This window comes from Pipistrellus kuhlii, unplaced genomic scaffold (assembly GCF_014108245.1).
Source record: "Pipistrellus kuhlii isolate mPipKuh1 unplaced genomic scaffold, mPipKuh1.p scaffold_m20_p_16, whole genome shotgun sequence".
Classification (NCBI taxonomy): Eukaryota; Metazoa; Chordata; class Mammalia; order Chiroptera; family Vespertilionidae; genus Pipistrellus; species Pipistrellus kuhlii.
In genome coordinates, this window is record NW_023425471.1 from 28,982,768 (window position 1) to 28,998,629 (window position 15,862).

At 37.6% G+C, this 15,862-nt stretch overlaps 1 protein-coding gene across 3 annotated transcripts in view; it reads left to right on the top strand.

The window, feature by feature from the left end:
* The window catches only part of PHKA1 (phosphorylase kinase regulatory subunit alpha 1), a 205,390-nt gene that overhangs the window by 99,565 nt on the left and 89,963 nt on the right, over positions 1–15,862 (top strand). For all 3 annotated transcript variants that reach the window (XM_036439888.2, XM_036439889.2, XM_045582388.1), the window contains 2 exons: positions 9,351–9,460; positions 10,429–10,573. In XM_036439888.2, the coding sequence (XP_036295781.1) occupies positions 9,351–9,460; positions 10,429–10,573 (255 nt within the window). The remainder of the gene's footprint in view (positions 1–9,350; positions 9,461–10,428; positions 10,574–15,862) is intronic.

Here is a 15,862-nt window from a genome sequence, read left to right on the forward strand (position 1 = left end):
CCACAAATGGGGAGCTAAGAGCGTCCACTTCAGGTGACTGGGGAAGCTGAGCCACTGGGCCCTATAGGACACCTACCACACAAGGCCACTTTATCAACTCAAGGAGACTTAGCAGCTACACAGTACATTAAAACAAACACAGGGAAGCAGCCAAAATGCGCAACTAAACAAGTCACAAATGAAAGAAATGGATGAAAGCAAAATAATACTGGGTCTAGATTTCAAAACCACAGTTATAAGGGTAATCAGGAATCTTCTAGAATCCTCTAAGAAATTTAGTGAGATCCTCAAAGATATGAAAAAGGATCAATCAGAAATTAAGCATACAATTACTGAAATAAAGAATAATATACAGAGATTCAACAGAAGACTGGAGTATCCCAAGAATCAACTAAAAAGATTTGAAATATGAAGAAGCAAAAAAACACCCAAACAGAAAAGCAAAAAGAAAAAAGAATAAAAAAATATGAAAATAGTGTAAGGAGCCTCTGGGACAACTTCAAGCATACCAACATCAGAATTATAGGGGTGCCAGTAGAAGAGAGAGAGCAGATATTGAAAACCTATTTGAAGAAATAATGACAGAAAACTTTCCATACCTAGTGAAAGAAATAGACTTACAAGTCTGGGATCAGAGAACCCCAAGTAAGAGGAACCTAAGAAGGACCACACCAAAACACATCATAATTAAAATGCAAAGGTCAAAAGACAAAGTGAGAATCATAAAAGCAGCAAAAGAAAAACAGTTACCTCCAAGGGAGTAACCATATGACTGTCAGATGATTTCTCAACAGAAACTATGCAGGCCAGAAGGGAGTGGCAAGAAATATTCAAAGTTATGAATAGCAAGAACCTACAACCAAGATTATTCAGTAAAGCTATTATTTAGAATTGAAGGTCAGATAAAGAGCTTCACAGACCAGAAAAAGCTAAAGGATTTCATCACCACCAAACCAGCATTATATGAAATGCTGAAGGGTATTCTCTAAGAAGAGGAAGAAGAAAGAGGTAAAGATACAAATTATGAACAACAAAGTGACAACAAATACATATCTATCAACAAGTGAATCTAAAAATCAAGTGAATAAAAAAATCTGATGAACAGAACAAACTGGTGAACATAATAGAATCAGGGGCATAGAAAGGGCTTGGACTGACAATTCTCAGGGGGAAGGGGGAATGGGGGTGTGGGAAGAGATTGGACAAAAATCTTACACCTATGGATGAGGACGGGGGGGGGGGGGGGGCGGTAAGGGCATGTGTGGTGGTGTGGGAACAGGTTGGAGGGGAGCTATGAGGGGAAAAATAGAAACAACTATAATAATCTGAACAATAAAGTTTTATATTTTTTAAAAAGATCAGAATATTTATTCACACACAGGGCTTAAAATTATATATATATATATATATATATATATATTCGCTGCTACTATTAGTGGAGAGAAATGGTGTGCCTGCACATAAGGCTTGTAAGAGAAATGAATGCAACACAATTATAGTAATCAGTTATTAGCGAATGTTGTAGTTTTTAATAATGATGTATAACAAGATATTTTAGAAATTAAGTTATGAAATTTTTATTAAGTTTTTTACATACTGTTATATTGGCTGGGCTGCAAAAATATTCCTTGTGGATCGCATGCAGCCTGTGGAATGTGATATTGACCTACTTGCTCTAGAAGTTGGAAGAAGCAAGAAGGAATTTTCCCCTGGAGCCTCCAAAAGGAACCAGCTCTACTGACACCTTGGTTTTGATTTATAATCATAATAGCCTTAGGCTCATTTTGGACTTCTGACCTTCAGAACTATAAGTATAAAAGTATGTTCTTTTAAGCCACTAATTCGTTTTAGCTCCAATGGCATATTAGTACAATCTTAAATCAAGCCACAAAGGAGTAAATGTGTAAGTAAAGATTGTATCTTAGATAGTGGATTGCCACTTAACCAACCCAAAGACTACTTTGTGTATATATGTGTTTATGTGTATACTTTTTTTCCTTCACCAATAACTGTCTGTTAGTAATTACAACCAAACCAAATCTTGCCCAGCTCAAAACCAGCTTCCTTCCATTTTTACACATACCTACTCCAGACACTTAATTACTATGGCAATAATATAGATGTAAATTAAGAGGGAATCAACCAAGGAGGAAAGGACAAACAGTCCTAGGCACACATATTTTATACCAGCAAGACCTGAACTCCCAGAGCTAATAACATTCATCTGGCTTTAGGAATATATGGATTTGCCCCCCTCTTCCATCCTAGTTTTAATATAGAAAATATATTTTCTTTGTTATTAAAGTGAAAGGTTAGAATCTTCCAAAGAAACTTTACTAAAAATTGGAAAACTAAAATATATAAATACTTAGAAATTAATAAATTTATTGAATATAGGTCTCAGATCCTAACTAAGGTGACCCATTTTAAAGCTCCTCGGGACGCGGGACAAATTGTTAAAAATCGGGACTGTCCCGCCAAAAGTGGGACGTTTGGTCACCTTAAATTAACCTCTATAATCTGGCCACAATTTAGCTTGAATATTGTAAAATTATGAGCACCCAGCTCCCTACCCTTAATCAACCCTATCTGAGGTAATGCCAAATTAAGACTTTGAAACTTCTGATATTGATTTGGGTTGATACTTAAACTAGGTGGGATGGGTACCTCAGTCCTTCCCAGAACCTGCTTCCTGTTAGGGTATTTAAAAAATTTTCCTTGACCATTCTTCCCAGCCTCAGACTACAATATGCTCCTAGTCTCCAGATTTCAATCCATTATTTCTAAACCCTGGATACAAGAAACATATTTCTCTATGTAGGCTAATTCCTACTCCCTGAGCATTAGTTGATCTTGTAGTCGCCTTCTTTGCCCCTCAGAGAAGTCTCTATAGTTTGGGGTTCATGCAAGTCCTATTGGTACCTTTGACCTGATTCTCTCTGATTCTCTCACAGAAGTGGACAGACTAATTTTACCCTTTGATTTTCACATCCATTCTTCTAAGCTCAGAATAATCTTACTAGAACTTAGGTAGCTTTCAATCTCTGGGCCATTATTCCTGGAATCAACCAGCATCACATTGGATCCCTCCAACAAACAGAAACAAACTCCTTATTGATTATTTTTTCAAAGTCTATACTCAGTTTTAGGGCATCTTACTAAGTTATTATTTCCTAGTCAAAAGAAATAAGGACTGATGGGTCTTGAGTTTTAATGATCAAACATTTCAGGGCCTCAAGTAGCAAACTACATTTATTTTTCAAATAGTCCTTCATTCATTTCATTCATTCATAAGAATCTATTGCTCATTTATTATGTACCAAGCATGGGGCTAGATGCTGTAAAAGGCATAGATATATAATCAAATAATTATAATACAATTTTATAAATGCTGTAACAATGGTGTTATATGCAAAATTCAGGAGAAAAAGGATAGATTTCCCTGGAAAAGTAAAGAAAGGCCTAATTTGACGAGTTATTAAATAAGTGACTTCAAAATTCTATTATTGCATCAATTGCACAATAAGAAAATTGCTTTAAGCACACATTGAATGAAACTATAATTCCACCAATAAAAGTTATTTTTCCATCAGATATGTTCACTTATATGTGTTATTTAAATTGGATTCTCTGCTTCACATCAAGCACTCATTATTTCATATATTTCAGTTCCATAATGTCTTTATTTTTTATGTTATGAAGTTAATAAACTTTGGGAACTTAAGGACTTTATAAATTTAGAAACTCAGATCTTTACATAGTGCTAATTCTTTTCTAATCTGTTAGTGCACATAGATACTGTACTTTTTAATGATTATATTTAGTGTGTACATATTTACTTGTGTTATTTTTTTACTTATTTTTTATTTATTTTCACTTATTGAAAGAACTATGCATTAGTGCATAAATTAAGGTAATTGTTCCCTTATTATTGGGTAACTTGAATTGTTTCCAAAATTTTTATCCTTCTATGAATGCCTATAGGCATTCATACATATACACCTGTTTCCTTAGAGTATATTCTCAGGAAGGAAATTCTAGATAAGGTTCAACTTTGTTGCTCATTATACCTGTTGCCAGATTATATTTAAAAAAGAACAACCCATTTTTAGTGACATCAATAAATATTAAATATACCTTTCAAAATTTTACTACCCATGCAACATTGTTTTTAAATAATTTTTGTAAGATTAATCATTTTAATATACTTGTTATTTTCATTTCTTTTCTTTAATTCCCAGTATATATTTTTCTGTTTTTAGAAATTGTGTCTCATATTACTTGCATATCTAGCAGGAATTGAACATTTTCATATATATTTATCAATTTTAATATATTTTATGGTAAGCTTTTACCAATGAGGTTTATAATGTGTGTCCTATAAATTTTTAGATATTAATTTCTTGCCTTTGCACATTTTTAAACAAATACACCCATTTTATTGGCTGTATCTTTCTTTAGGACTTGTTGAATTTATCTCCTCATTTTATTGGAATAGATATGCTATTTTTGTTCTCTCTAGTTTTCATAAATAATTGATCTGGTTATAAATTGAAATGCACATTGTGACTGCATTTCATGGTACTTGAAAATAGAGAAAAGCACAAAAGGAGAGGATTAAAATCACCTATAATTCTACCACTCACAGAAAGCCACTGGGTTGTAATGACCAGTAAGGACCAAGGCTCGACCAACCAGAAGTCAGTTCTGTGGTCAGCACTGACTGTTCCCACTGGAGGCACAATGCCCCAGCACTGACTGCTGAGGTGGCTGTGAATCAGGGCCAGAAAGAGGCCAGAATAGAGAAGCAGGGACTTATCTGTTGCCTCTGTGGCAGCTTTTGATCAGGATTTGCCTCCCTCTTTCTCTCCCAGTTTGGTCAGCAGCCACGCCTCCATTTCTCTTCAAGCCTCCAGCAGAGTTGCTAATCAGCTTCACCTTTCTTATCAGGCCCCATTGATAGTCCCAGAGATGCTGACTGGCATAGGAATGACCAATCAGAACCAAATCTGGGTGCCATGGGGAGCCAATGGCTGCTTAGGAGGCGGAGCTTCTGATGCTGACTGGCATAGAAACCGACCAATCATAACCAAATCTGGGTGCTGTGGGGAGCCAATGGCTGACTAGGAGGCTGAGTTTTGATGCTGACTGCATTGAAACTGACCAATCAGAACCAAATCTGGGTGCTTTTGGTTGCCAATGGCTGCCTAGGAGGTGGAGCTTTTGACACTGACTGGCATAGAAACCAACCAATCAGAACCAAATTAGCTAACAGAGGAGGGCAGTTGGAGGTGAGATCAGGCCAGCAGGGGAGCGTTGTTAGGGCAGGCAGGCAGAGGCAGTAGGAGCAACTAGGCCATCAGGGGAGGGCAGTTAAGGGTGATCAGGCTGGCAGGCAGAGTCAGTTAGGGGTGATGAGGCAGGTGAGCAGTTATGCGCCAGCTGTCCCAAATTGTGAGAGGGATGTCCAACAGCTGATTTAGGCCCACCTAAACCGGCAGTTAGACATCACCCTAGGGGTCCTCAATTGGAGAAGGTGCAGGCCAGGCTGAGGGAACCCTCCCCTCTGTGCACAAATTTCATGCATCAAGCCTCTAGTCCTATGTAATAAAAGCCTAATATATAAATTGTCCCTTCAACCGTGAATTCAACCACTCGCTATGATGTGTGCTGACCACCAGGAGGCAGCATGAAACATGGTGGGCTTCAGTGACACGGCAGTGGAGATGCTGCAGTGGGTGGCAGTGGAGATGCTGCTGGCCCTGATGGGCCCCAATGAGAGCAGGACTGCAGTAGGATGGTGGAGCAGGTAATAACATTTTCATCGTCCCAAACTGAAACTGTGCCCACTAAACAATAACTTCCTGTGCTCCCCTTCCCCCAGTCCATCTTTTTGTCCCTATGAATTTGCTTGCGCCAGGTAACTCATATTTGGAATCATACAATATTTGTCCATTTGTAACATACCTATTCCATTTAGCATAAGGTCTTTAAGGGTCATCTATATGGTATATCTGTCTAAATTTATTCTTCTTAAGGTTGAATAATATTCCATTGTATGTATACATCACATTGTTTATCTTTTCATCTACTATTGGATACTAGGTCTTATTTTGGTGATTTATTATACTATTAATATAATATACATGAAGTTAAATACATGACTATATTTTTTGCTATTTTTTGTTATTTGTTTCATTTCTTTTGCTATTTTGATTACAAGGCATAAATATTAGTGTTCACTGCCTTAAGCAATCAGTGATCTTTTGTATTTAGACTTTCCATTTCCCTTTGATTCTTTATGCATTCCTGTTTCTGCCTGTGGTAATTTTTCTTCTGCCTAAAGAAATTTTTTTAGTATTTATTTTAGTGTATTTATCTAGACATTTTTTTTTGCCTTTGTGTGACTTTGATATCTTTAGTTAGTTTTGAAAAAAATTTGGTCATTATCTCTTTAAATAGTTTCTGTTTCATTTTTTCCTCTTGTTCTTAGATTCCAGAGCTTTTCATTATACTTATTTCTTAATGCTCTTTCAGTATTCCATCCTTTATTTTCTGTGCTTTAATTTGGATATTTTCTACTGATTTACTTTTCAGTTCATTAATACTCTCTTCTGCTCTGCTGTGTATTATATGCTATTAATCCCATCCATTACTTTCTTTTTTTAAAAATATATTTTTATTGATTTTGTACAGAGAGGAAGGGAGAGAGATAGAGAGCTAGAAACATCGATGAGAGAGAGTCATTGATCAGCTGCCTCTTGCATACCCCCTACCGGGGATATGCCTGCAACCAAGGTACATGCCCTTGACCGGAATCGAACCCGGGACCTCTCAGTCCCCAAGCCGATGCTCTATCCATTGAGCCAAACCGGTTTTGGCATAATCCCATCCATTACTTTCCTAATTTTAGTTTTTGTATTATTTAGTTTGGAGATTTGGTTTGATGATTTTTCATACATTCCAGGTTTTCAGTGAAATTCATCTTCTAAATTTATTTTTGGATATATTAGTTTATAAAATAGTTTATTAAACAGTTTATAAAAATTCTGTCTAATATCTCAAAAATGTGAATTGTCTGTGTTTTAATATATTTACATTTTAATTAATTTTTATTGTATTAAATATGTATGTAAAGTAAAATTTACAATTTAAAACAAATAGTTCAGTAGCACTAAGTACATTCACATTGTTTTGCAACCATAACCACCAACCATATCCAGCATATTTTTATCATCCCTAACAGAAACTTTATATGAAGCTTATCTAATAAAGAAGGAATATGCTAATTGACCCTCAGACCATCACAAAGATGGTGGCTCCCACAGCCAATAAGGAGGGAATATGCTAATTGACTGCCACACCCTCAAAAATGGTGGCTCCCATAGCCACAAGATGGCAGTGCCCAGTCCCCTCAGTCCCACCAGGGTGGCAGGCACACAGCAAGGCTGGGTCTGCCTCCAGGTGGGCCTGGCTGCTCCGTGTGCCTGCCTCCTGAGTCCCCCAGTCCCCTCAGCCCCCCAGCCACCCAGGGCCAGCAGGAGGTGCAGGTAACCAGGGCTGGTCGAGGCTTGAGCTGCTGGCAGTGGCAACAGCAGAGGTTTGAAGGAGTGTTGCCTTCCCCTGATCACCAGGTTGTCTCCTGCCCCTGAGGGTAGGCCGGGCTGAGAGACTCCTCCCTCCAGTGCATGAATTTTCATGCACCTGGCCTCTAGTTAAACAATAACTATTACCCTCTGGCAAAAAAAAAAACAAAACAAAAAAAAAAAACACCTTTTATCCTTTAATAGCATTGAAATATAATTGACATGTAACATTATGTATTTTTTAGGTATGTGAAATGTATACTACAATAAGGTTATTTAACACATCTTTCCCTTCACATAACTGCCATTTTGTTGCTGTTATGGTGAGAACATGAAACTGTACTATCATAGCAACTTTCAAGCACACAATAAAATATTGTTAACTATAGTAACCATGATGTACATTAGATCCCTGGGACTGATTCAGCTTACAATTTAAAGTTAGTACCCTTTGACCAACATTTCCTTATTTCCTCCATCCCTAACCCCTGGCAACCACCATTATACTATGTTTCTGTGAGTCTTCTTGAAATTGAAGAGACTTAGCATGTGTTCCAATATATGGTCTATCTTTGAAAATGTCCCATGTGCACTTGAAAAGAATACATATTCTGTAGATTTGGGGTGAAATGTTCTTAAGGTATCAATTAAGTCTATCTCATCTAGTGAGTCATTTAAGATTCCTGATTCTCTGTTGATTTTCTTTGAGGATTTATCCAGTGATATCAATGGGGAGCTAAAGCCTGATGGGAGGCACTATTCCACTCACTGCCAGAGTACAGTGGTGGTTTCACACGGGTTATGGCTAGAAAGCAGCATTCCCTAGGCATTCTCCTCCCTTCATTATTGAAAATTATCTCCCCAGCTGTGTCTAATTTGTTAATTTAGGGTGAATGTTCTCTGATTTAGTTGCTTTTCTGGCCTGGCCCTAGGAGGAGGTCCACAACATGGCTGCCTATTTGGTCGCCATTTTCTTTGTCACCCTTAGCTGCTAATTTTCAGTACTATGCCATTGAAGAAGATCAAGCTATACTCTATTTATGTTCCTCAGTTTAGCATGCCATATTTATTTATTTTTAAATTCTTTATTGTTGAAGTTACTACATATGTCTCCTTTTTCCTCCATTGACTCTCACAGCCTGCCCCTTGACCGCACCCCATGCCTTCATCCCCCTCTTGTCTGGGTCCATGGTTATGAATAACAAGTTCATTGGTTGATTTCTTCCTACCCACTCAACTTCCTTTGCTTTTCCTCTGAGGTTTGTCAGAGAAAGATATATAGCACATGATCTCACTCATATGGAGAATATAATGAGCAACATAAACTGATGAGTAAAAATAGATCAAGATACATAGAAGTATCAGACTAGCTTGCCATCTTTAAGTTGATGAAGTTTTTGTTCAGGTTTGTTGAGACATAGTTTACATTAAAAAGTTTGATAACCGGTAATCTTTTGCACTTTTTATGAGCTTTAGATAAATCTAATTTATGACATTTGGTAATAGAATTCTATTATTCATAGACTATTAATTTTATGTGCATTCTTGTCTCTCATGTGTAGATGATGATGTGGAGTCTTTAAAATAGCATAAAGTTTGTTAAGAGCCCTATAGTGCTTAGTATGATCCTGCAAATGATCTGGACACTAACTTTGAGACACAGAACTGTTTGTTCAATCAGAATGTGTTAACTAATATGAAAAAAGTTTGCTGATTGGATTTCTGCACTATAAATATCTTGACCTTTTCTCAATTCTTTCTCAGGGTGTAACAGTAAAATGAAACTCAGTGGCCGACCCTATAGACATATGGGAGTCCTTGGAACATCAAAACTCTACGACATCCGGAAAACGATCTTTACCTTCACTCCACAGGTGTGTGGAATGAGCTTTTTCATGCATAGAAATGAAATAGGAAAGAGTCATTTCAGAAATAAAGTATTTACTTGAGTTTGAACAAGTGTCAGAGTTCCACAGGCCTTGTACATATTAAATTGCTCAGTAAATATTTGTTGAGTTGGACTGAATTGAATTTCTAGCAGAGTTATGCCCAGCGATTATAGTTATCAAGAGTAGTCCTGGGTATTGCAGAAGTAGTGACTAGAGATTTTACAGATGTTTGCGTATTTTAAAAAGTACTACTTACTTTTTATTTGTATTTATAAAAAAAAATGTAGTCTTTTTATTCAGCTGCTAAATTATGTCTTCTCTTTTTTGGGGGGATAGGGAGTGGGCAGGGGCCTCTTAAAAAGCCTGGAGATCTTTGATATCCTCTTCTAAACAAAAATGTCAATACTATTTTAGCCATGATTGTTTCCCTGATGTTTATTAACCACATTATAATAGTAAGCCCAATTATTTGTCCAATTATTTCTAAAGGAGAACAGCATAATATAATGAGACAGAGAAACCATTTTCTGGGAATAAAGCTTAAGCTCTCCATTTGTCATCTGACATCTGAATTAGTGCAGCTGAGATATAGGCAAAAAATATTGGACCATAGGTTATATTTTTTATCTTGCGATTGCTAGCTTTATAACTACTAATCTGCTTTATGTCTCTTTGGCCTTATTTTTACCTATTAAAAGAAGAAAGGCCCTTATTGGGTTGTTACACAAATATAATTGTGTACTTGAAAACACTTTGTAAATTATAATATACTGTAAAATGTAAAAATTATCATATGTGTCATTGGACCACCAGAAGAATTAAGAATTATATTTAAAGGTATTGTTGCCTTTATGACATTATATATGCCCTTTTGAATGAGATTGCTTTAAAATTGCTTTATTTGATAGTTATGAGAGTGAATTATTTTGAGCTGTTATTTTTATTTTCCCCAGTTTATAGACCAGCAACAGTTCTACTTGGCTCTGGACAATAGTATGATAGTGGAAATGCTTAGAACAGACCTCTCCTATCTCTGTAGCCGCTGGAGGATGACAGGACAGCCTACCATCACCTTCCCCATCTCACACACTATGCTTGGTAAGGTTGTATGAGGCATGGAATAAATGTTTATTTGGAAAAAGTCATGTGGTTAGAACTTTAAAATCTTGGAGTCACTGAAGAGCTACTTCTTATCATTTATTATATCAGCAGTTATATATTAGCTTCTACTTTGTGCCAGGCAATTTTCTAAGGATGGGGGACACATGAAATGAATAAGACAGATGAGGTTTCTACTCTCATTGACCTTATATTTTATAATAAACTAGAGGCCTAGTGCACGAAAATTTGTGCACGCAGGGGGTCCCTCAGTCCAGCCTGTGCCCTCTTGCAGTCTGGGAGCCCTCAGGAATGTCTGACTAGGTGGAATAATCAGAGGACAGCATGGCTGGCGAGTGGCCAGCCCCACCCTTGATTGCCCCACTGGTGGACTCCTCTGTGGTAGGTGACCAGGCAAGCTGATTAGGGGATGGCACCAGCTGGCAAGCGACTGGCCCCACCCCACCCCCAATCTCGCCACTGCCACTGCTGGTTGCTGCCACCCCCCCCACACACACCACCATCCCCTCCTTCTGCCTGCTGGCACACAGCTGGCCAATCATTCTGCTGTTCAATTGGTTTGCTTTTATTATATAGGATACATAGCAAATAACCCAATACAAAAGATTATTTCAGGTAGTTTGAGAGCTATAATTTTAAAAAATGTAATAAAATAACTTGGTTGGGAGCAACTTCAGATAATTGGTTTCTAGGTCAATTTACAGAAACTTTGTAAGTACAATTCATTTACAGTAATACTACATTCTTCATCTGTCTTCTCCAGTGAAGCATCAAGATTTTAGAGATAAATTCCAAGAAATCTCCCTCTAAGGCTTATCTAACTGAACCAGTAAAAACTAGCAGGGTTAACATGGGCAAATATGATCTCCCATGCAGTGGGCTTTCTTGTTGTTTTGTTGATGGTTTCTTTTGCTGTGCAAAAGCTTTTCATTTTGATGTAGTCCCATTTGTTTATTTTCTCTTTAGTTTCCATTGCCCTAGGAGCTGTATCGGTGAAGAAATTACTTTGTCATATATCTGAGATTTTGCTGCCTGTGAATTCCTCTAGTATTTTTATGTTGTCACATCTTATGTTTAAGTCTTTTATCTATTTTGAGTTTATTTTTGTGTATAGTGAAAGTTGGTGGTATGTTTCATTTCCCAACACCATTTATTGAAGAGACTGTCTTGACTCCATTGTATGTTCATGCCTCCTTTGTCAAATATTAATTGAGCATAGTGGTTTGGATTAATTTCTGGGTTCTCTATTCTATTCCATTGGTCTATATGTCTGTTCTTGTGCCAGCACAAGGCTATTTTGAGAACAGTGGCTTTATAATACAGCTTGATATCTGGTATTGAGTTCCCATCTACTTTGTTCTTCTTTCTCAGGATTGCTACAGCTATTCGGGTATTATTATTATTATTATTATTATTCCAGATGAATTTTTGGAGAGTTCTTTCTAGATCTGTGAAATATGCTGTTGGTATTTTAATGGGGAGTGCATTAATCTATAGACTGCTTTGGGTAGTATGGACATTTTAATGATGTTGATTCTACCAATCCATGAACATGGTATGTTCTTTCATCTGTTTATGTCTTGCTCTATCTCTTTTTTTCAGTGTCCTGCAGTTTTTCCATGTATAGGTCTTTTACCTCCTTAGTTAAGTTTATTCCTAGGTATCTTAATTTTTTTGGTGTGATGGTAAATGGGACTGCTTTTTTTACTCTCTTTCTGTAAGCTCATTATTGGTGTATAGAAATGCCATAGATTTCTTGACATTAATTTTGTATTCTGCTACATTGCCAAATTCATTTATGGGGTCTAATAATCATTTGATGGCTTCCTTAGGGTTTTCTAAGTACATTGTCATGTCATCTGCGAGTAAGGACAGTTTTACTTCTTTTCCAGTTTGAATGCCCTTTATTTCTTCTTCTTGTCTAATCACAATGGCTAGTACTTCCAGTACTATGTCGAACAGGAGTGGTGAGAATGGGCATCCCTGTCTTGTTCCTGTTCTTAGGGGAAATGGTTTTAGTTTTTGCCCATTGAGTATGATATTAGCTGTGGGTTTGTCATATATGGTTTTTATTATGTTGAGTTATGATCCTTCTATTCCCACCATGCTGAAAGTTTTTATCAAGAAAGGGTGTTGAATTTTGTCAAATGCTTTTTCTGCATCAATTGATAAGACTATGTGATTTTTATATCTGTTTATGTGATGTATCACATTATTGATTTGTGGATATTGTACCATCCTTGCATTCGTGGGATGAATCCTACTTGGTTATGGTGTATGATCTTTCTGATGTACTGCTGATCGGATTTGCTAGAATTTTGGCAACTATGTTCATGAGGGATAGTGGCCTGTAATTTTCTTTCAATGTGTTGTCTTTATCTGGCTTTGGTACTAGGGTGATGCTGGATTCATAGAAGGAGCTTGGAAGTATTCCTTCCTCATGAATTTTTGGAATAGTATGAGGGTTTAATCTCCAACATTTTCAGGGAATTCATACAACTTAACAAAAGGAAGATAAGCAACCCAATAGAAAATGGGCAACAGACCTAAATAGAATAATTTTGAAAGAAGACAGAAGGAAGGCCAAAAGACATATGAAAACATGCTCAAAGTCACTAATTACCTGAGAGATGCAAATCAAAATGACAATGCGATACCATTTCACACCTGTCACAATGGCTATTATCAACAAATCAACAAACTACAAGTGCTGGCGAGGATGCAAAGAAAAAGGAGCCCTTGTGCACTGCTGGTGGCAATGCAGACTGGTGCCACCACTGTGGAGAACAGTATGGAGTTTTCTCAAAAAACTAAAAATGGAACGCCCATTTGACCCAGTAATCCAACTTTTAGGAATATATCCCAAGAAACTAGAAACACCAATCAGAAATGATATATGCACCCCTATGTTCATAGTGGCACAATTCACCATAGCTAAAATTTGGACAGCCTAAGTGCCCATCAGCAGATGAGTGGATTAAAAAACTGTCATACATCTTCACAATGGAATACTATGCTGCAATAAAAAAAGAAGTAATTCGTACTATTTGCAACAGCATGGATGGAACTGGAAAGCATTATGCTAAATGAAATAAGCCAGTCAGAGAAAGATAAATATCACATGATCCCATACTCATTTATGGAATATAACGAACAATATAAACTGATGAACAGAAACAGATCAGGAAACAGAGAAGCATCAATCAGACCATCAAACCTCAGAGGGAAGGTAGAGGAGGGTGGCGGTAAGGGGGAGAGATCAACCAAATGACTTGTATGAATGCATATAAAGTTAACCAATGGACACAGAAATCAAATACTGAAGACATCAGTGGGGGTTGGGAGGCAATGGTGGGATATGGACACATATGTAATACCTTAATCAATAAAGAAATTAAAAAAAACAAGTTGGAAAATTTATCAAAAAGAAATGTAAAAATAATTGATGATTGTTCACTATGGTCCTTATTTTATGGGAAAACTGTATAAATATCTTTCAATATTAAATATAATAATGGACTATAAGAAAATCTAGCAAGGAAAAATGAAAAGGCTTTCCACTTATCTTTCCTTTATTGTCTGGGCTTCCTAACATTACTCACTTAAAACTGGGTGATAGGCTTTATTGTTTTTAGTTCCTGAAGGAATACAGTCAATGATGAAGCATTGCTTCCTTTCTGTGTTTCTGTTGTTGCTTCCAAAAGCCTATTTGTATTTCCAAAGTACATAGAATTCCTTTTTATTAGAGAAGCACCCATTGTCATAAATCATTCCAAGTTCAGACAGACTGTCAGGGATTTTTATGTCACCTCTTAAAGTGCTTCAAAAGCACAGGAGTTGAAGAAGTAGGGTATTCTTTCTTCTTGTCTTTCTTATTTATTTAAGACAATTAATAAGTGCATATTGCAGTCCTGTGCCACACTGTATAGAAATCTCCTAGTGGGAGATTTGCCTCTCCCTTTTGGCATTTCAGAATGAAGAGCCATCTGCAACTGTAAGTAAGAAACCAAGATGCGGTATAGGTAAAATGCCTAAACTGCAGCTTCACACAACAATTTCAAAAATACAACTAAAAGACAAAACGGACATCATCCAGAACCACAGGAAAGCTGACTGCCTGGAAATTCTACAACTATAAGGAAAGAGAAACCACAAGGAAAATCAGAGCAACTGTAAAAGCTTGAGGTATGGAGACACAGGTGCGCTCTTTCAGAGAGGACAGAGCCAGATAGGAGGGTTCTGCTGAGAGCCTGGCTAGCGTTCTTTAGCGGGAAGGATATAAAAGCTCTGGATTGCGCTGAATCCCAGTTCTGACTGCACTGAACCCCAGTTTTGAGCGAGACCCTGGGGACCCAGGCTCATACGGAGGAAATCTGGGCTGTAAGGCATAAACTCAGGGGGGCGAAAGGCAGAGCTCTAGAGGTGCGCATGTGAATTCACTCATATGAATGCACGCAGAGGACAGACTGTTGACTGTGCTGCTGGATTGCCCTAGCAGGAAGGAGACAAAAGCTCCAGACTGCACTGAGCCCCAGTTCTAGGCTAGAATCTGGGAATCCAGATTCATTGGGGGAGAGTCTAGACTGTCTGGCAGCAGGCGAAACTCGAGGATGCCTTTCTCTCAGAGGTGCTTGCAGAGAGTACCGAGGGACACTGAGACTCAGGAACCTTATAGGGCTAGGCTGATAAGAAGTCAAAGCTGTAGGCTCCACCTTGAAACTCCACCCCATCCAAGCTGAGCACAGAGGTTTTTGGAATTTTGCAAGTCTAGTCTAATAAGGCTGTCTCCCGGCATAGACACAGCTGATCCTCACAGCCAATTGGCCTAGAGGCCAACTCCTCCCTCCGATACCAACAACAACAATCAGGACTTAAGTACAACAAGGCTGTACCCATTTGGGAGGAGGGAGGCATGTGCAGAAGGCAGGTGATTAATGTTGTTTCTCTCTCAATTATGTGTCTATCTAACCCTGTGCCTCTCTCTCTCTAACAATCAATAAAGGGGGAAATTTTTTAAAAGACCCACATAACAAACAAACAAAAAAATGGAAAATTCTAGAGCACCTAGCCCAGGTGATCAAGAATATTGCGCCACTGAGACCCACAAGACACCTACTACATAAGGCCATCATACCAGGATTGGGAGACATAGCAGATCTACCTAATATACAGAAACAAATGCAAAGAGGCAGCCAAAATAGGTAGACAAACAGATCCTAAAGAAAATAGGAGAAATGCTTAGAAAAAGAACAAAATTAAATGGAAACA